General features: G+C 42.7%; 1 protein-coding gene across 1 annotated transcript in view; it reads right to left on the bottom strand.

Moving 5' to 3' along the window:
• The window catches only part of pcbp2 (poly(rC) binding protein 2), a 40,283-nt gene that overhangs the window by 2,989 nt on the left and 14,752 nt on the right, over window positions 1-22,542 (bottom strand). The window contains exons 3-11 of the mRNA XM_060931706.1: window positions 16,067-16,099; window positions 15,747-15,863; window positions 14,732-14,863; window positions 14,451-14,579; window positions 14,052-14,126; window positions 13,928-13,969; window positions 13,713-13,785; window positions 3,533-3,588; window positions 3,290-3,459 (exon numbers count right to left, since the gene is read on the bottom strand). Of these exons, the coding sequence (XP_060787689.1) occupies window positions 3,290-3,459; window positions 3,533-3,588; window positions 13,713-13,785; window positions 13,928-13,969; window positions 14,052-14,126; window positions 14,451-14,579; window positions 14,732-14,863; window positions 15,747-15,863; window positions 16,067-16,099 (827 nt within the window). The remainder of the gene's footprint in view (window positions 1-3,289; window positions 3,460-3,532; window positions 3,589-13,712; window positions 13,786-13,927; window positions 13,970-14,051; window positions 14,127-14,450; window positions 14,580-14,731; window positions 14,864-15,746; window positions 15,864-16,066; window positions 16,100-22,542) is intronic.

The raw sequence follows: 22,542 nt of genomic DNA, 5'->3' as shown, positions 1-22,542 counted from the left end.
GTGACGTCATTGTAAACAAATCCGTTTTACTCATCCAGACGACTTCACAACGGCAACGTTGCCAGATCTTTCCACTCTGGAACCCGTTCTCAAAAAGATTGCGTTTTGGGCACCCAAAACGCCGGTGCCGTGTGGACGCCAGGCCTAAACGATAAGCAATTGTATCGGAGTCACCTGAATCCGTTGCCGTGTGGACAGGGCCTAAGAGTGGGGGACTCTCCAACCTCTGCACCTTTTTAAAGGAGATATGCAGAACCATAGCCTCACTTTTTGTTTATAGATGCCTTGAGACCTCAAGAATGGCACAGGAATAGTTTTAAGCATTAAAGAATAAATCTAATATAGTAATTTTTACAATTAAAATGACTCCTATAGGTAGCGGTCTGAGTGGCTGACCTTGACATCTGTGACGTCACCACGATAAGGCTATCAGTCTCATGGCCATTTTTGCTATACTTTTAAAAAAAAAAAAAAAGAGCTAACTGCAACTTTGATCTTCCATTTTGATCCAATTTATCACCATGCCACGTAGAGCTGTTACTGCCAGATGCAACACAACAGAAGATGGACTTGTGTTACATTCATGGCCCAAGAATGTTCAAACTGCAAAGATTTGGATGCATCTTTCCTCTGCTCCACACACTTTACTGATGACTCGTACAAAACCTCTGATCTGTTGAGCGCTGGCTATCAGCCCACATTGAAAAAAAAGGGTGCAGTACCAACAATTAAAGGAAAAGAAAGGCAAGTTCAGTTGCACCAGTTCTCCTGGAGTGTGAGCCAAGCAGCAATGGCAGAGTACATGGTATGGAGAAAATAGAGAATGAGTGGACCAGTCATCAGATTTCTCTGCTGGATATGCTTGCCCTTACGTGGAAGAAGCGAATGAACGAAGAACTGAAAGTCAGATTGTTTCAAAACAAATCGGCCACAAGATCAGCCTTCAAGAAGCAAGAACACAAACGGGTAAGATGCAACTCTCATTTGGTTACACCACAACACCACTCATTGTTTACCAGCATTTAGATTAATACATGTAACTTGTATTGTGTCTGAAGATTCTCAGGTCATAGTAAACTCTGGGTGGTAAGAGAGAGCAACTGGACTTGCTTGAAGATTCTTGAAGACGTTTCACCTCTCATCCGAAAGGCTTCTTCAGTTCTGCCTGACTAATAGGGAGCATCAGGTATTCATCCTCTCATGGATGAAAAGTAATCCCAAGGTGTTGTTAAGTCATCCTGTTGGTGTGGGTCACTGGGGGCTGGGTGTGAACAGCCTAGAGTCTTGTTGGGGTGATCAAAAGATCATTGGTTCTTTCAGTTCTCCTCTGAGTCACTGAAAACAGCTGGGTTTTGGTGTGCATTCAGTTGTCTGGGAAGTGTGCCAAGGACTGCATTGTAGGTGGCCGATAAACGTCTTAGACCACCACCTCTGTTCAGTGATGGCCGTTCCAGGTTGACAAAAATGGCTTCTTTAACTCCTCACTCATACCAACGATCCTCTCTAGCTAGAATGTGTACGTTGCAATCCTGAAATGAATATCCTTTGTTGTTAAGATGAAGATAGACAGCAGAGTCCTGGCCTGAGAAACTGGCTCTCCTGTGTTGAGCCATGCGCCTGTGAAGCAGTTGTTTTGTTTCTCCAATATACGAGTCTGTGCATTCCTCACTGCACTGAATTGCATACACTACGTTGTCCTGTGTGTCTGGCTATTCTGTCCTTAGCGTGGACCAGTTTCTGCTTCAGGGCGTTACTGGGTCTGAAATGTGTTTGTAGAAGATCCTCCTGAGTTTCTCAGATAGACCAGAAATGTAGGGAATGACCATGTTCTTGCGTTTGTTCCTGTTATCCTCCTTGTCCATTATGTTCCTCTTTCTGCTCTTGAAGAAGGCCCAGTTGGGATACCCGCAGTTCTGAAGTGCTTTCTTGATGGTGATTCTGCTCCTTTTCTTTTCCCTCTACTGTTGTAGGAATGTTCTGAGCCCTGTGTTGCAAGGTCCTAATGACCCCCAATTTGTGTTCCAGTGGGTGGTGAGTCTAAGAGTAGGTACTGGTCTGTGTGTGTGGGTTTCTGGTAGACCTCAATGCCAAGGCATCTGTCTTGTCTAATGTGTACATCACAATCCAAAGCGGCTAGATTATTCCCACTGATGTCCTCCCAAGTGAAATTGATGTTGATCTCCACTGCATTGATGTGCTTAGAGAAGGCTTCCACCTCATGGGTTTTGACTGAACTTGTATTGTGCATTTACGTTACCAGTACAAGATTTAATTTGTTCAGAATGTGATCATCTCAGTTCATCTGATTATTTAAATAGCCTTTTACATTTCATCAATGAAAATGCATGATGTACATGTATGTTGCATAAGTTATAATGCCTATCCTGTTTTAATGAGAGTCACATGAGACAGTTCAATTCCATCCCATCCAATTCTCTAGATGGCTTTGTTCTCTGGCTTTATTTCGTAAGGTGGGGGCCTCTGTGGCCGACGTGTTCCTATCGGATTCACTTTCCGATAGTTCAAACAGATACGGTTCTACGTGTATAGCAGTAGAATGTACACACTCCAATTTCAGGACTATCACAGTCAGATGTATTACTATCTGAGGAATCCGAAGAATCTCCAATAAATCTGAACGAAGAGACCATTGCAACTACTCTCGCCCGCTGAGTCTGGCTTTGGTCTATAGCTGTCAAAAGCCTCGGCTTTAAAACCGGTTACCGTAGTGACGTCACTCAGAGCTGGCTGGCTCAGCGGGGCAGCTCAAATGCCAACTTTGCGGTCGATTTTACCTCAATATTTATTCCCAATCATACAGCATACAAGAGTCAAGGATGGAGATACTATCCACTCAAATGTATTTAAGAATAAAAAGGTTCTGCGTATCTCCTTTAAACTGCTACTCATGCAACATAACAGGGCAGTGCAACACTGAGGAAAGCACTATCTGTCCCATTTTGCATGCATCAGCAACAGGAGCTGCAAGTAACGGGGAGAAGGAATATTCCATCTCCACCCAAATCCTGAGAGCACTGCCAACTTTGCTCTCTTGGCTCCCATGGAAGACTGTGGTATTTTTGGGATTGAAAGTCACGAGCAAAAGGCAACAGGCAAACATTTTTCTGTTGTGCCACTCAAAAACCACTCAATTTAAAGTTAGATCAGCACGTTTACCATTTATTAGTTATGTAATTCATTATATGAAAATGTTGCTCAAAGTTTGCCAACATGTTTATATTACGACGTAAGAAATGAAGTCAGCCAACACTGTGGGCATGCATGTTACCTAGCATTGATGAGGTATTCAGCCAAGCTGATGCTGGCTGGGGAGCCAGTGATGGTGACTTGGCGATCATTAGAGCCTTCAACAGGATTGGCAATCTTGATCTGAGCTCCGGACATCTGGCGAATCTCATTTATCTTGGCACCTTGACGGCCAATGATGCAGCCAATCAACTGCAAAGAAACAAACATTAAAAGTCACATCCATCAGGATTTTAATTAAATGCCATTTAATATTCACACTCACATCATTTGGAATGGTCAGTTCATGAGATCCAGTCTGTGTGGTGGCATCCATGCCAGCTGAAAAAGGGGATAGAGATACAGGATTACACACAACAACAACAAGAGTGCTCCAAGAGCCCCACTGGCAACAACTATGCCATAACTCTGGTAAAACGCAACTAAATTGAACGAAATGTGTATTACTGACATATAACAAAGAATCCTGTCAAGTTTTGTGAAATTCCTCCAAAAATTGCAAGAGGAGTTGATTTCAGAAGGTGACGACCCTTCCTGGGACAGACTGACATCCCCACAACAATCCCCCTTCAGGCCTTTTGGCCAGTGGAGAATAATAAAAATTGAGGGAAGTTGATTTCAGAAAGCAAGCACACCTTGATGAAATTGCCAAAGTACAAGTTTGTTAATAAATCAAGGGCATAACTCTGGTAAAATTTGCCCAAATTAAACGAAATTTTAGTGCGTGTATAACGGTCATATAACAAAGCCTTTTGCCAAGTTTGGTGAAATTCCCCCACAAATTATGAGAGGAGTTGATTTCAGAAGAATGCACACGCTCATGAAATTGCTAAAAGTTAGTTAAAATCAAGGATCAAAATTTTTACTGGAGTTTTCACAAACAAAAGTAAATCGCAAGATGCATATTACCATCATCAGGCATGAGAGTGGGTGGTCACCAAAAAAAAGCAGAAAACAAGATGGCGCCCGAAGCCGGGGGTCTGGGAGGGATACCCCCCCCCCAGGAAAATTTTGAAAAATAAGGCCTTACAAACCACTTTTCCTGCAATCTGAGCTGTAGTAGATAAAAAAAAAAAAATCTGTTGTCTGTTTTATATATTTACATGAAAATATGTTTCAAATCAATAGGAGTATTGTTTGAATTCAAAATAAAATCACATTCTACATTCAAGGGTAGGGTTATAATTTATGATCAACAAAAATGACAAACTAAATTCACATTAAACGCAAATTTTATTAATTATCAAAATGTTCATATATTAAATAAAATTTCTTAGGGAGAAAAGGTCAGTCACCCTATGTCCTCATTAGTTGCATATGATTTCAAAGTCTTTTGAAATATTTAAGTTTTCAAAACTGTCAGCATTAATTCAGATTTACTGACCATCATATACATGTTCAATGTATTAAATCAAACGAATGCTAAGTTTATGGGATAATGTCTATGTACACTTTATACAATTATTTATAGTTCACAGTCACTTCTCATTTTCATTTAATCATTGACTTCTTCAGCCTTTTGGCCAAAGACAAAAGCTTGTCAGTCCTCTCTGTGTTTTATGCCAGCATCGATTTCATGTACCTTCGCTTCGTCTCGCTTGTCAATTGTATTCGGCATTTTGAGTAAAAAAGCTGATACGAAAGAGAAACGTATTTTTGAATCGCAGCAACGATGAACATGTGCAAGTTTCGATAAAATGGAACAGATGCGGGTACTTTTGTAAGAACTGTTATGATTGGCTTTTGTTCTCTCCCACACTCTTGTAAGAACTGTTATGATAGCCAATCATGCTCTCGCCAGCAATGTTTTGGCCAATTACATTGTAGATAACACGTATTCTACCGTGAGACTTAGCGAGACTAAAGATGGCAAAAATGTAAACATGTAACATCGTTGTACGCTTGAGTATCACGAAGGAATATACCCCAACCCCCCTCAATGGGGGAAAAAAAAAAAAAAAAACCCACCACACCACACACACCAACAGATTTGGCATATCATCGATTTTTGCTCAGAAAAAGCAGAAAACCGCCGAAAAGCAGAAAACTCATTCCTGCACCATATAACAAGGCCTTTTGCCAAGCTTTGAGAAATTCATCCAAAAATTGTGAGAGGAGTTGATGTCAGAAGGCAAGCACACCTTCATGAAATTGTGAAAGTACAAGGTTGTTAAATCAAGGGCCATAACTCTGGTAAAATGCGACGGAATTGCACAAAATTACAATATGCATACTACAGATGTATAACAATGCCTCTTGTCAAGTTTGGTGAAAATTCCTACACAAATTGTGAGAGGAGTTGATTTCAGAAGGTAAACACCCTTCCCAGGACGGACAGAGGCACGACATAATCCCCCCCTTCAGGCCTTTTGGCCAGCAGGGGATAAAAAGTCATTTGCCATTTTTACTTTGACACATGTGCACAAACAGCTTAGCACAAGGATACATCTTTCAAGCTTCATGCAAATCCATTCAGGTCTTGCGTTACAGATGTTTGAGTAAACCAAGTGCCACTCAAATGGCACTAATTGCTGTGTGGTGGCTACATTGTGCACAAACATCAACACTTGATAGCTTGGCTCTGGTTTGTAAATCAAAGATCAGAAACATGTCTTTGTGCATCCGCAAGTGAAACGCCAATTGTGCCATCCTGCAATTTTCAAATATAGTTTTCATAAAGGTGGAGTCATAGGGCATTAACAGATAAGTGAAAGCTCCACTGTGCTTGCCCAGAAACCTGACTGATCAGGTTACCAAGTAAATGTAACCCTAAAGTATGACAACATATTTAAAGTACATCAATAGAAACTAAAGAAAATGAGTGAAGACTCAATTCACCTAGCCAAAGAGTCATTTAGCCACAGTACTGTAGGTACCCTCCCCTTATAATGTAGGGGATGTAGCAAGTCATAACATTTTGGCTACAAGCTGTGGTTTTCTAATAGGCATCTCAGGTGAAAATTCATTCAATCCAAATTGCTCAAAAGTGATCTCACTGAACTCAATTTAATGCAGAACATACTTTTTACAGAATTAAAACATCTGTTCTTGAGATATTACAAATCAAAAATTGGAGGGGAAAAAAGGCTTAATTTTAAGAAAACTGCCACAATATGCATTAGGATAACATGGTCCAAAATGGGCTGAATTAATGAAGATCAAATGTTTAACTTCTATTTTTCAAGATATTTATATGGAAATTGGCAGGCATATAGATGGTTGTATACTCAGTACAAAGTTCTAAAAATTAGTAAAATCCCAAGATGGCGGCGCGTACACACGCAGCGGCTCCTCTCTGTCCCGACAGAACGGTGTTTTCGTATTTTAAAAAAGTGTGCATTTGTTCGTCTTTGTCGCGTCAATCAGTCTTAAGGCACGCATACTCCCGTGAGTTTCTACTCGACAGCCGCAGAACTATATTCATGGATATAAATCCAGCGGACACGGAAGTGCTATGCGACTATGGTTTGCTCCGGAGGCCTGCTCAATCACCGACCCCCACTCCTGCATCCAGCCCACAGTGGAAGCGCCACAGGTGGAACATGCAGAAGCAGAAGAGGGGCAAGCGCGGAGGTATCCAGGCTAGGCTAGCCCTCACTGGCCAGCTAGCCCTACCATCACTCTGGCCAACGTACGCTCGCTGAACAAGCTGGATTATGTCCGCCTGCTCCGCTCATCTTTTAAGTCTGAGTGAGTGTAGTGTGTCCTCGTGTTTGTGGAAACATGGCTTAATGACAGCATCCCGGATGGTGCCATTCAGCTAGCCCGGCTAACATGCTACCGGTCAGACAGAGCACTAGTCAGGGGTGGGGTGGGGGTGGGGTGGGGGGACTCGACTGGACTGTTTACACATCAGTGATGCCTGGTGCCGCGATGCTGTTGTGGTCTACAAAAACACTGCTCACCACTGGTGGAGTTTATAATTATTAAGTGCCGGCCATTCTACCTGCCGAGGGAATTCACAGCCATATTGCTGGTAGCAATATACATCCCTCCCGGCTCCAATAACAGGAGCGAAGCACTGAATGAACTCTAACAGCACATCAGTGAGCAGCAGACAGCCCACCCAGATGCTTTCCTCATCCTGGCTGGGGATTTCAACCATGCAAACCCCAAGAGCGCGTTTCCAAAACTCTATGGACATCAACTTTCCCACACGTGGAAACAATACTCTGGACAATGTTTACACCATGCATAAAAGATGCCTACTAAGCCCTATCCCTCCCCCATCTTGGGGCCTCAGATCACTCCACCGTTATGCTAATGCCAGCCTACAGGCCACTGGTTAAAGTCACCAAACCAGCTACAAAGCAGATACATGTGTGGCCAGAGGGGTCCTCAGAGGCACTCCAGGACTGTTTTTCCACCACTGACTGGAGCATGTTCAGACAGGCGGCCACCTACATCACAGATCTACACAGAGACCGTCACTGCCTACATGAGGAAGTGCATGGACGACATTGTCACCAGAACCATCTCCATTCGGGCCAAATCAGAAGCCATGGCTGACAGGGGAAGTCCACAGGCTCCTGTGGGCTCAGAACACCGCCTTCAGTGCTGGGGATGAGGTGGGCCTGAGGACAGCTAGGGCCAACCTGTCACGAGGCATCAGGGTGGCCAAGAGACAGTATTCCAGGTACATTGCTGACTATTCCAACGACAGCAGAGACACCAGGAACCTGTGGCGGGGGATTCAGACCATCACAGACTACAAGCCCTCGCCGCAGACCTGTGACAACTCCATGTCTCTGCTGAATCAGTTGAACGACGACTTCACTCGCTTTGAGGCAGACAACAGCACCATGGCACAGAAGACCCCACCACCTCCCGGCGACCAGGTGTTGACGCTGTCCCCGGACAGCGTGAGGAGAGCTCTCAGGACAACAAATGCACGAAAAGCCCCGGGTCCTGATAACATTCCTGGTCGTGTCCTGAGAGACTGTGCCGAGAAACTCACAGATGTCTTTACAGACATCTTCAACATCTCGTTGAGCCAGGCTGTTGTCCCCACATGCCTCAAAGCCACCACCATCATCCCGGTCCCGAAGAAGCAGTCTCCTTCCTGCTTCAATGACTACCGCCCTGTCGCACTCACTCCCATCCTCATGAAGCGCTTAGAGCGGCTAGTCATGCGGCATATCAAGTCTGCCCTCTGCCCCGGACCCTTTCCAGTTTGCATATCGGTCCAACTGTTCGACCGATGACGCCATCTCCACTGCCCTCCACTCAGCCCTCACCCACCTGGAGACAAAAAGACTCGTATGTCAGAATGCTGTTCATAGACTTTAGCTCAGCATTCAACACAATCATTCCTCAGCAGCTCATTCACAAACTGGACCAGCTGGGACTCAACACCTCCCTGTGCAACTGGCTGCTGGACTTCCTGACGGGGAGACCACAGACTGTACAGGTCAGCAGCAACTCCTCCAGCACCATCACATTGGACACGGGGCCCCCCCCCCAAGGATGTGTACTGAGCCCCCTCTTCTTCACTCTGCTGACCCACGACTGCACACCAACATCCAGCTCAAATCTCATTAAGTTTGCGGATGACACGACTGTGGTGGGTCTCATCAACAATGGCAATGAGACAATCTACAGGAGTGAGGTGAGCTGCTTGGCCACGTGGTGCAAGGACAACAATCTCCACCTGAACGTGAAGACGAAGGAGATTGTTGTGGACTTCAGGAGAGCGCACACCCAGCATGCTCCACTATCTATCGACAGTGCTGTAGTGGAGAGGGTGAGCAGCACCAAGTTTCTGGGTGTGCACATCTCTGAAGACCTGTCCTAGAGCAACAACACTGCATCACTGGCCAAAAAAGCCCAACAGCATCTGTACTTCCTCCGCAAACCGAGACCAAGAGTCCCGGCCCCCATCATGCACACATTCTACAGAGGCACCATTGAGAACATCCTGACCAGCTGCATCACCGTGTGGTACGGCGCCTGCACCGTGTCCTGCTGCAAGACACTGCAGCGCATCTGAGAGGATCATTGGTGTCTCTCTCCCTTCTCTAATGGATATTTATAACTCCCGCCTCACCCGCAAAGCCATCAGGATTGCAGGTGACCCTACCCACCCATCTCACAGCCTCTTCAGTCTGCTGCTGTCGGGGAGGAGACTGCAGAGTCTCCGGGCCAAAACCAGCAGGCTCAAGAACAGTTTTTCACCAGGCGGTCAGGAAGCTCAACTCCCTCCCTGTTCTGCCTCTCCTCCCCCCTCTGCCACAGATTCTGCCTGCACTCCCCCCTGCCCCCCTTCAGCATCTGACAGGTCACCCTCACAGTCCCCCCCCAACACACACACAACGTTCATTAACACACTGAACTCAGGGACTGCACATTTCACTTTACCTCGCTCATTTGCACTATTCCGCACTACCTCACCTTAACAGGCATTAGTTTGTTGTTTATCCTACTTATTTCATGTTTACCTGCTATACCTCAAGTGCCCTTGACTGTTTATTTGCACCAATTTACACGCGTGTGTTTAGTCTATGTCTAGTTCTTATCTAGTGTTTATACTGTTTGTTTTTTCAATTATTCTATTTATATTTATTGCATTGCCTGTTTGCACCGTGGGTCAGAGAGGACTAAAATTTCATCTTTGCTGTATGTCGAGTATGTATAGCATGTTTGACAAAGCTGACTTGACTAAAAACAAAATTACATAAATTAGTATTATGCTAATTAGGTAACTTTAAATCAGTACACTCTCCTTCAAAGTTTCACCAAATGGCTTTATTTGTGCAATATAAAGCTGATCTTAACTCATTTACACATCACACGAATGGAGAAATCAATGTTAATTACAAATACAATTATAAAATATGCATAAGCAAGCACTGAATGTCATTCACATCTACCACGCTATCAAAATAAAGTAATAAGAACCCCTCTAATACCCTCTTTGTGCCCTGTAGGCCTTTCTATTTCTAAGTAGAGCCTGCTAATGTTTATATGAAAGAATGATTATATAAATTAGATTAATATTCACAGCTTAAGACTAAGCTCGAAAAAAAAAGCCACATCAATAAACAATTCCATTTAATTTGACGCTTGTCTTTGACTTTTTTTTTTTAAATGATCAATCTGACTACTAAGATCTCAATATTTATCAAAACTAGTTATATTCTAAAATATAGATTAATTTACATGAACCAGTCCAATTTGAGGAAAAAAAAAAAAGTAAAAAAAAAGTCGGTAAAGCTATGAAAACTCACTTCGAAGTCTCACATGAATCATAACCTCAAAACTAGCAGATGAAGTATTCAGCAAAATTTTCCATCAGAAACAGTGAGAGCTAGAAAACATCCCTATAATAATTAAAAAAAAAAAAAAAAAAAAGTGGTTACTATTGAAATTCACAAGTAATCCACTCGGATACTGATCAGAAGAGAGCCTGACTGCTTTTCTGTGACTAAAAGCACTGGCAGTTTCCCCCATCACATCACGTGAGCAGAGTTTTTACTCTGCTGTACCAACTTCAACCTGCCGTTACTCCCAAAATACTGAACAGGTCTTAACGAGATAAATTTCTTTGGAAAGCAGAGATGAGCTTTTTAATGATTGTATTCACAGTAGAAGATATTCAAGAGTTAAGCAATGACAGATCTGGAAACTTAAATGACCATCCGCAGGCACAATTTTCACAGCATGCGTCTGATATGCCCATTTCTAGTTTGGCTGTGGCCCGTTTTAGCTAAACACAGTTTTGATAATAGTTTAACACTGCACCGTTCTTGAGTTTCCACATTCCTTCCCATGACTGATGTGTGTTAGTCATCCATAAAAAGTTCATTTTTTCAAATGGTAATCAGTTCCTACCCATAGCCACAATGCATCCTTGTTTTGTTGCGTGTAGTTTAGGATGCAGCAGGATTTGGGAATGACTAGCATGTACTAGTTATGCCTCATGACACCATAAACCAGGGACCATTTTCTACAGATGACGCGGTACGCGGTGGTCCGGATCACCGTATTTTCCATACAAAACGAGGGCATTAATTAATTATTTTTCCTGGATTGTGGTCCGGTTCACCGTATGCTGTATTATATTACGATATAAATAAAAACTTACCAAAATCATACTGTGTTTGTCATTTAATACGAGTTTTTTTACAAAGTCGTACATCATTTGTTATTTTTTCTCAAACCGGAAGAGAAATGCATGCGTAAAACACACGCGCAATAAAAGATACCAGTTCTAACACATGTAAAAAAGCGGGAGCTGCCACGAGGGAAGTGAAAAATAATTTTACCAACTTTCGTCATTATGTCTCAGGGTGGTTATGAACAGCTTCTAAGGAATAAGAAAAAATGTGCTAGAGACTACAAAGCAACAGAAGAAAGGGCAAAGGAAAGAATTTATTCTAAATTAGGGGAAGAAGTAGCTGAAAATTTAAAATTTATTTGTCTTCTGAACTTGGTGGTCCGGACCACACCTGAAAACGGCGTGGTCCGGACCACAACGGTAGTCCGGACCACCGTGCACCGCGTCAGATGTGCATTAGTACTGGGAGTTGCGGGAGCAGATGCTTTCATGTTCTTCAGGGCCATCAGATATAAAGCTCATGGGACAGAGAAAGGCCACATTTACAGTGAGTAAAAAGTATTTGATCCCTTGCTGATTTTGTTGGTTTGCCCACTAATAAAGACATGATCATTCTATACTTTTAATGGTAGATGTATTCTAACATGGAGAGACAGAATATCAAAACGAAAATCCAGAAAATAACTTTAAAGAATATATTTTAATTGATTTGTATTTCATTGAGGGAAATAAGTATTTGATCCCTCTAGCCAAAAGCACTTAATACTTGGTGGCAAAGCCTTTGTTTGCAAGCACAGCAGATAGACGTTTGTTGTAGTTAACCACAAGGTTAGCACACATATCAGGGGGAATTTTGGCCTCTTTGCAGATCCTCTCTAAACCATTAAGGTTGGTGGGCTGTCGCTTGGCAACTCGGACCTTCAGCTCCCTCCATAGATTTTCGATTGGATTGAGGTCCGGAGACTGGCTGGGCCACTCCATGACCTTAAATGTGGTTCTTCTTGAGCCACTCCTTTGTTGCCTTTGCTGTATGCTTCGGGTCGTTGTCATGTTGGAAGACCCAACCACGGCCCATTTTCAACTTCCTGGCAGAGGGGAGGAGGTTGTCCCTCAGGACTGCATGGTACATGGCTCCATCCGTCTTCCCACTGATGCGGTGAAGTAGCCCTGTGCCCTTGGCAGAGAAACACCCCCAAAACATAATGCTTCCACCTCCATGCTTGACGGTGGGCACAGTGTTCCTGGGGTCATAGGCAGCATTTTTCTTCCTCCACACATGACGAGTAGAGTTTAGGCCAAATAGTTCAATTTTGGTCTCGTCTGACCACAGAACCTTCTCCCAATCACTTTGTACATCTTTGAGGTGATCATTGGCATACTTTAGGCGGGCCTCCACATGTGCCTTCTTAAGCAGGGGTACCTTTCAGGCACTGCAGGATTTTAATCCATTGCGGCGCAAAATGTTGCCAATTGTTTTCCTGGTGACTGTGGTCCCAGCTGCCTTGAGGTCATTCACTAACTCCCGCTGTGTGGTTGCAGGCCGATTTCTCACAGTTCTCATGATCATTGCCACCCCACGAGGTGAAATCTTCTGTGGAGCACCAGACCGAGGTCTATTGATGGTCATGTTATACTTCTTAAATTCTCACAATTGCACCAATGGTTGTTACTTTAATACCCAGCATCTTGCTAATGTTTTTGTAGCCCATTCCAGATTTGTGCAGGTCAACAATCCTGTCTCTGAGGTCCTGAGAGAGTTCTTTGGTCTTACCCATGTTGGAGAGTTTGGAATCTGTCTGATTGTCTGATTCTGTGAACAGGTGTCTTTCATACAGGTGATCAGTTAGAACAGGTGTCTTCAATTCAGGTAAGAAGTTGATTGGGAGTGTCTAACTGGTCTGTGAAAGCCAGAACTCCTAATGCATACTAGGGGATCAAATACTTCTTTCCCTCAATGAAATACAAATCAATTAATATATATTCTTTAAAGTTATTTTCTGGATTTTCTTTTTGATATTCTGTCTCTCCATGTTAGAATACATTTACCATTAAAAGTACAGAATGATCATGTCTTGATTAGTGGGCAAGCCAACAAAATCAGCAAGGGATCAAATACTTTTTACTCTCACTATTAGCCTGGGCTTGTATTAGGTCACATAGCAGTATGCGAATCATTCATTTATCTTCTGTAACCGTTTTATTCTGGTGAGAGTCAAGGTGGTGTAAATGACTAATTTGTGTATTTTTAAGAATATAACCAAGATTTTTAGTACAAGCATACAAATAATTGCAGGAGTGAGTGGATGTGGTCAATTCTTTTGGGTCAGGAGTGGAATTCATTTAAAAAAAAAAAAAAAAAAAAAAAAAAAAAAACACCCCACATACTCACCAGTGAATCCCTGGCTACTTGGGGCCAGAGGAAACGGACTTTGCTGCATTGCCAACTGATGAAGTTTAGTGAGCTGTAAAGGAAAAAGAAAATCTCCTGGCTTACAGACCCCAAAAAAAAAAAAGGTTTGAAAAATCTTTTCTATTGATTAAACAGGTCATACAACAAAAACAAGTCATTGAAAATCTCCAAAATGTATTAAGCATTTTTCTTACATCAGGTTGGGGAATGGCATGCTGTCCCTGCACCGCATATGCCTAAAATAATAATAAAACGACTCAGGGCAAATTCTTTTGCTATGGTGAGAATGTGAGGCAATTGTTCAACAGCAACACTAACCTGTCCTCCAGCAAAGATAACAGGCGAACCTGAGGGTTTGGGTCGATACGGGATGGTGACACCTTTGGGAGGAGACTTTTTTTATACATTTAAAAAAAAAAAAAAAAAAAAAAAAAAAAAAAAGGTTAATAATAGCATTTCATTAATTGTTAAGAAAACAATTAATTGGTTGACATCACCGCGAACACATGATAAATTTCCTCGTGCATATGGGCAGTTCTTGCATACGGCAGTACAACTTGTTCTATGCACACTTCAATAAACGAGACATCAGCTCTTTAGTGATCCATTGTTGAGTTGTTTGTGGGACATTGGAGAATGTGTCCCAAAAAAAAAAAACCCATGATGAATGTTCTGTGAATGAATCCTCCCACCACATGCATAACAAAAAGTATTTACCTCCAGCATGACAACACAGATCTGTTTGACACACTCGATGATGGAGAGCGGTGTCCCAGCAATGGTAATGGCTCTTTCAGTAGAGTTAGGCAGCATGTCCCCAGCCACCTGTACCTGAGCTCCCGTTGACTTGTCAGAGAAAACACCACATCATCTATCCAACTAACCAACACTGAACTACCAAAAGCGTATAGAAGATGAATACAAAAATGCTATGGAATATAAAAACTATCAAAGGGTTAATGAATTGGCAGTAGAAGCAGAACAAAATTTACGCTTACCTCTCTGATCTCTTTGATCTTGCATCCACCTTTACCGATAAGAGAACCACACTGGCTGGCTGGCACAACAATGCGCAGTGTGACAGGAGGCTTTGAGGTGGCTGTACTATTAGACATGGAGCTGCTAATGTCCTGAAAAATGACAGGGGGGACGTCCAAGTTACAGAGAGGACTGGATGTGGCAAAACTATTGGCTTAACATACCTTCCTTGTAGTGAGGCAATAACTGCATTCCTTTTTATATTATATTTTTCATTTTAACAGCAGAACATTTTAAGCAACAGAACAGCACTGGTAGATGCAACTTTTCTTAATTTAAATAATTAAACTGTATACATTTATTTTTCAGCTGGTTAGAAGTTGTCTTCAGAGCAATGCCATAGAGCTGGTTGCCAGGGTATCATTTGCAATTAAGAGGAACACCTCCTCCTCCTATTAACAACAATATTAATACAATACAAACTATAAACAACAATCATTTCACATATCTATTCATTGGTTAGATTTAAAAATGGCTTTACCTATGCTGGATGACTAGCCACATCCCTGCTTTTATTAAAGCAGTTTTTGCTCATGTTCCCAAAACTTTAACACCCCCCCCCCTTATTTATATGCTGTTCACATCAAAATTACTTTCAAATATAGCTTATTTATTGCCTGGTAATTTGTTAGCTTTCTATCTACCTTTGGTTGTATATACACTTTGCTGTTTTGTTTTATTTTCATTAAAGCAACCAAACCACGTACACCACTTTGTGGTGTTCTAGTCATCATTTCACCATCTACTACTGGAACTGTAAGGGTATAAGAGCATGCACATAAATACTACATTTTAGAAAGGAGAGGTCAATAAAGCTGCGAAGTATTGCTGCACAGGAACCCATCAGGTCAGCGCAAACATCTACATGCAGTGATGGCTATAGCTTATTAAAAAAAAAAAAAAAAAAAGTCTCCTGATAAAATGCCAAAAGCAAACATGTAGACGCATGTAGAATTGGAAACCATTAAAGTGTACCTCTTCGAGTTTATCAATGATCATGGAGAAGGCTTTAAAAATGGCAGTGGTGGGTCCTGCCAGGGTGATGATGCGCTCTGGGCAGTTCCCTTCCGAGATATTGATGCGAGCTCCACTCTGAACAGGAGGCAAGTGAGGTGTGAATGAGCAAAATTACCCCTAGTATGCATTTAGGACTGTAATTCAATGGAAATATTCCTGTGCAATGATGATCACTCAAGCTACTTTCACTAATACAGAGACTTAAATTTATGAATTTCAAATACCAGTGTTTTCAGTGTAACAGAAATCCAAACACAAACTGACTTAATCATGCTCACCTCTTCTCGCATCTTCTTCACAGATTCACCTTTCTATTGGGTGGGGGAGAAAAACAACCTCTAGTTAAAGGTTTCTCACATCAGCCATATGAGTGTATGCAAGATGAAAGCATTATTGACTCAAATAACATTTCACAATATGCTTGTGCAAGATATAGAGCATATTACACAGTGGTGTGAAGAATTCAAGTTTTATCTTTGAGTGGTGAGTATGTTTCATGAGTGAGTGAAGCTCACAAGTGAAATATTTTTCAACACAAGATAAACTTCATATCGTCGCACCACCACATAATATTCTTTATATGGACACTGCCACAAAAAAAAAAAAAAACACAAGTTAAAAGAATTTTGATTTTGAATCAGTTTGCCATTTTGACAACACGCATCAAGGAAACCCTGGGTGTGACATTGGAATGAAAGATCGGAAAATGTCACTCAGATCTGCAATGCACATGAAAAATGGGAGTTTTAACAGAAAAATAAACTTCATATTTTCAAGCCAATGTGTGACTTATTATATGGACACATTCACAAAGTACACAAAATTTATCAAAACAACTCAACTGATATTCTCACAAGTGAGTATATTGAAAAACATGTTACTCAATGTCCCAGGCGTAGTTCATATGAAAAATACGAGTGGAGTATTTCCCAGTAAAACACGTCTATATAACATTTGATCTTACATTGTCAGAGCATCTAGTGGGCATATAACAGTTCACCCAATCCACAACACCGGGATCATGTTTTAATTCTCACTCATTTAAAATAAAATAAGTGTAAATAAATGACCAAAAAAGTAGCAATTTTCAAATTCATCAAATTATTCCTTTTGTTAAATAAAAAACAAAATATTGCAACCAACAATAATTTCACTCATTTGTAAAAATTGGAGTAAAATAGCCTATTAAAATATTTTAATAAAAAAAATAGGCCTTCTCTTAAATCTGTACTACCTCATTTTGCTTCCATTTTCTTTAGCTTTCAGCAGTCTGTAAAAAGAGAGCCCCGATTTCTTGTTAAATCTATTCAGTCAATTGCACAACAGCAATTTCCCAACTTGGAATTTTTTTTTTTTTTGGTACGCACTTTCACAGCATTAGAGCCATACAACAGGATAAAGCGGCTAGAGATAATGAGAATGAGATGAGAACTTCCACCTATGGTGAAGTCAGGCTCATACTGTACATTCTTGCACCCTCTGCTGTCTAAACACAATTACTGCCAGGAAAAACTTTATATAAAAAAAAAAAAAAAAGATTACAAAGCCCTATGATTAATCGTAACTCATTTCATCAACTGAAAATCAAATTTGTATTGTGATTTAACTTTGCCTAGTATCTAGTGATAGTCCAATTATATATTACCAGACCCGCCAACATTCACTCCATTCGTCTGCAATTTAATCATAAGGCCACACCAATTTAATTAGTTGGTTCTCAGATTTTTTCAGGAAAAATATGAAGCGAGCGTGCGAAAAAAAAAGCTCCGATGGTAAAATTAGCGGTGGAAATAGAGGGCTTTCATAATAGAGAAACAAAGACAATACATTATTGTTACACATTTCATATGGCTCTTTTAATAGCTTCTTATTTCCACCCATATGCATTAAGGGCTAGCTCTGGCTGCACGTCTTATCAGGCAAACCAATAAACAGACAGGCTAAATAAACGACTGAATTACAGTCAATTGAACATCTACAAATGCACAAGGAAAAAAAAAAAAAAAAAAAAAAAAGATTTAACCAGGAGTAGGCTACTTCTGATGGCTAAATCCTTCGAAAGATTTTTTGTTTGCCCCTCACATCAATCAATGAAATATATAAAATCAAACCCACCTCCACAGAGTTGTAGTCCAAGTTGGCACATCGCAGGGTAACAAGCTCACGGCATCTTGAGTACAACTGTGCAAAGTTTTCCCCCCTCTTGAATTTCAACACACCTGTCAAAGATTTTACGCTTCTGTTCGCTGAATATCCTAACAAATCACAAACAGGCTTTGCAGGATTCCCCTCCACAGGCATGTTTCTTCCGCAAGTCTTTAAAGTGAAAGGGGCGATTTGATTGGTTTTCGACGTCACGCGACCTCAACCTGCAGTCGATTTCAATTTTTCTTCTTCATTTTGCATTTTCTTCAAGCGGCGATTCCGAGGACCAACTAATCGAATTGGTGTGGCCCAAGTACGCTAATTGCCCTGTAAGCCAAAAGAGCAGTCTTTCCTCCATTACAATAAAATGGGACATCGATTTTGAACTCCGATATTAATCAAAATGAATCAAAGCCCTGCCCCGACCACCCATTCCACATGCTCTCATCTGAACTCATGGGACACGTTCACATTCTGTAAAAATTAAATGCATGCTTTGAGTTTAATATCAAGTCAATTATAGCAATGCATGTTCCGGCACTTTTGGGTCAGCTGAAAAGGGGAAGACAAAATTCGTAAAAATATTACATAGGCCTACAAAAAGTCTAAAATCTCACAAGTAGTATTAAATGGTTAGAAAGTTATGCCGTTTTTATTTTTTTAACCGTCATGCTCCTACATAGGTTATTGCAGATGCCTTCAAATACAGCAGCAGAACAGAGAAAATGTCAGTCATGTGGATTAGACAAAAGGAACTACGAAAAACAGCGTTATGGTTTTTTTTTGGTACGGTTTATTGTGCATTACTGCAGAATCACCTAAATAGCCACCATTCAGCCGAGTTCCAACTTCATAGCTGATATTACACCTTCACCTACTTTCCTTAAACCTGAAACAGCAGAAATGTTTAACACTCGATGTTTGCTCAATCACCAAGATGGCGCTTCGGATGGCTGCCTCAATGTGCTGGTACGCAATGTTTGGTCTTATTTTGTTCGTAAACTCCATTCACTGCTGCAATACTCGTGAACATCAGGGGGACAACTCCAGCAGACTTATTCTCAACTTTTCTGGTGTCTTCGGTAGAATTATTGGACATTCTGGTCAAAAGGTGCGCTCACCTTTGCTCACTCAGCGAGATGCCGGAGGAGAGGAAAATGCACTGGTGCACTCGTGTGCCTCCGTCAGCACGGACTTCGCACTCCACTACCTGTGATATTTCTCTCCGTGCGGTCATTGTGCAACAAACTGGACAAATTCTAGCTGCTGTTGGGGAGAAACAGGGACTTTTCATGTTCCGTTTTGTGCTTCACAGAGACATGGCTATACAGACTCATTCCGGACTCTGTGCTGCAGCTTGCTGGCTTCCAACTTTTCAGAGCGGACTGTAACACTGATCTCTCCAGTAAAACAAAGGGTGGTGGAATCTGTGTGTCAACAGCGGCTGGTGCAGTAACGTGTCAGTGACTACGTTTACATGCACATCCAAATCGAGCTGCTGTCGGAAATCGAGCTGAAGGTCCCAGCAGGGTGCCAGAGAAATCCAATCCTACATGCACACAATAAAATCGGGCTATTGTGTGAGGTGCATTGTGCACCCGAGCCACAGGTGGCGCAACACGCCCCATCGTGTTGGTACACTTCCGGTTGTTGTCATGAAGAGCTATTCAAGAGTGTAAACAAAGTTATCAGTTCCGTGTTCTCCATTGCGCGTTTTTCTCCCGTCCATGAATTTTAATATATTCAACTCCTTAAGCTGAATGAGCATGAACTCTGTCTCCTCATTGCTCCAGAAGTGCACGTTTCTGCTTGCCTGTGGCAGTGGGGGCGTGGTCAAGCACTGGTCTGTGACAGGAGGGCGGAGCCAGGGAAGGTGAGTGGCAGAATCAATTCACCTGATGGTAATTAACCTGTGTTTGTGTGTCTTCCCAGTAACCGCGCCCTATTTAACGAGGCAGAGGGAGAGGAGAGGGGACAGCTCATCCCGGGACTAGAACACAGCGCGCTCGCGCATGTGTTTTTCTCTCAAGAATAAAAGTAGGCTGTTAAACTGAAAAGTCTGACAATAAAAAGCCTATTAGTACCAGAAGCTTTGTCCTGCCATCCTCTGTGCTCCACCCACACTTCAGAGAGCTCTACATCGCCATTTTCTCTTCTTCGTTTGTTCCTCCTGACCTCTTCTGCTGCTCGCTACTACTGTTGTCATGCCGACCGAGGCTGTTGTGTTTCCTGCTTGTGGTCTCGTCACTTGTCACTTCCGGAAGTAGCTCGACAACTAGCTCGATAGGGTATACATGCACAAAGTAGCTCGGCAGAAATCGCATAAACTAGGTCGTGTAGCTCGATTCCGAGAAATCAAGTTCGGTTCAATTTCAGCCGAATTAAGGTGTATACATGGCATTTTGAACTTCGATTTCAGTCGAGCAACGGCAGAAATTCGATTCTCTCTATGTGCATGTAAACGTAGTGATAGATCCTGAAGCACCGTTCTCCCAATCTGGAATCATTTAAATCATTAATTGTAAACCCTTCTGCTCCCCACGAGTTTGCTTCATTCATTTTGGTTGGGGTTTACATTTCCACTACAGGCCAACATGCAGAACACAGTGCATGCTTGCCGATCAGATACTGGGTATGGAACAGACCAACCCAGACTCCCTAGTTATCATCCTTGGTGACTTTAACAAAAGGTAACCTCAGCCATGAATTACCAAAATACAAAAGTTTATTAAATGCCCGACCAGAGAGGAGAAAATTTTGAACCACTGCTCTATTACAGTCAATAACGCCCATCACGCCATCCCCCACGCTGCACTGAGCCGCTCTGACCACATCATGGTCCACCTGATTCCTGCATACAGGCAGAAATTAAAGATGAGGAAACCTGTAGTGAGGGCATCCAAGATGTGGCGCAATGAGACTGTGGAGAACCTTCAGGCATGTTTGGACTGTACAAACTGGGATGTGTTCAGGACTGCTATCAACAGTCTGGATGAGTACACAGAGGCTGACATCCTACATCAGCTTCTGTGAGGACTGCTGTGTTCCATCACAAACCAGGGGTAGTCACAATAATGTCAAACCCTGGTTCACAGATAAGCTCAGACAGCCAAGGTTGCAAAAGGAAGAAGCGTTCAGAAGTGGCAACAGGGACAGGTTTAAAGAGTCTAGGAATAGTTTTAGCAAGGCAGTGAGAGAAGCTAAACATCTGTACTCTAAGAAACTCCAACACCGGTTCTCAGTCAACAACTCTACATCTGTCTGGAAAGGGCCCAGACAGATCACTAGCCACAAATCTTCACCCCCCCCCCCTTAACAACTTGCACCTGGCCAACCAACTGTAAGAGGTCTACTGTTGCTTTGAAAGACAAATGGGACTGTCCCCATTAACAATCCCCCATGACTCCACACTCCAGCCCACCACCCCCTCCACAACTTCACACCTCAGAGGCCCATCCACCCTCCACCACAGCCTCAGCTCTCTCCATTCTGGAGACAAGTCAACAAGCTCTTTAAGCAGCTGAACTCCCACAAGGCAGCAGGTCCTGCCTCAGGCTCATCATTTACCCTAAAGCACTGTGCTGATCAGCTGTCTCTGGTGTTCATAAACACCTCAATGGAGGCATGCCATGTGCCAGCCTGCTTCAAGACCTCCATCATTATCCCAGTCCCCAAAAAGCCAAGGATCCACAGGATTAAATGACTACAGACCCATCGTTCTGACTTCTGTAGTCATGAAATTCAAGCGCCTTGCACTTTACCACCTCAAAGCAATCAACGACCCACTCCTGGACCCCATGCAGTTTGCCTACAGACCCAACAGATCTACCGATGATGCGGCCAACATGGCTCTTCACCTCATCCTCCAGCACCTGGACTTCCCAGGAACTTGCACTAGGATCCTGTTTGTGGATTTCAGTTCCACCTTCAACACAATCATCCCGGTTCTTCTGCAAGACAAGCTCTCCCAGCTGAACATGTCCGAGTCCACCTGCAGGTGGATCACAGACTTCCTGTCTGACAGGAAGCAGCATGTGAAGCTGGGGAAACGCGTCTCAGCCTTCCAAACCATCAGCACCAGATCCTCCCAAGGCTGCTTCCTCTCTCCTCTACACTCCTCCCTGTACACCAACAGCTACACTACAAGTCATCAGTCTGTCAAGCTCCTAAAGTTCGCAAATGACACCACCCTCACTGGACTCATCTCTGATGAGGACGAGCTTGCCTACAGGTGGGAGACTGACCATCTGGTGTCCTAGTGCAGGCAGAACAACTTGGAGCCCAATGTTCTAAAGACAACAGAGATGATTGTAGACTTCAGGAGGAGGTCTGCCCCCCCACCACCCTGTTTGACTCCCCAGTAACCTCTGTGGAGTATTTCCACTTCCTGGGCACTATAATCGCCCAGGACCTTAAGTGGGAGACGTACACCTGCTCTCACCAAGAAAGCACAGCAGAGGATGTACTTTCTGCAGCAGATGAAGTGTGATCTGCCAAAGACAATAATTGTGCACTTTTACACCATGATCATTGAGTCCAACCTCACCTCCATCACTGTCTGGTACGCTGCTGCCACTGCCACGGACAAGGGCAGACTGCAGCGCATCAT

Source organism: Neoarius graeffei, chromosome 10, assembly GCF_027579695.1.
Source record: "Neoarius graeffei isolate fNeoGra1 chromosome 10, fNeoGra1.pri, whole genome shotgun sequence".
In the NCBI taxonomy this organism is placed as follows: domain Eukaryota; kingdom Metazoa; phylum Chordata; class Actinopteri; order Siluriformes; family Ariidae; genus Neoarius; species Neoarius graeffei.
The sequence above is the reverse complement of the archived record's forward strand: the minus strand, read 5'-3'. Positions and strand labels throughout refer to the sequence as shown.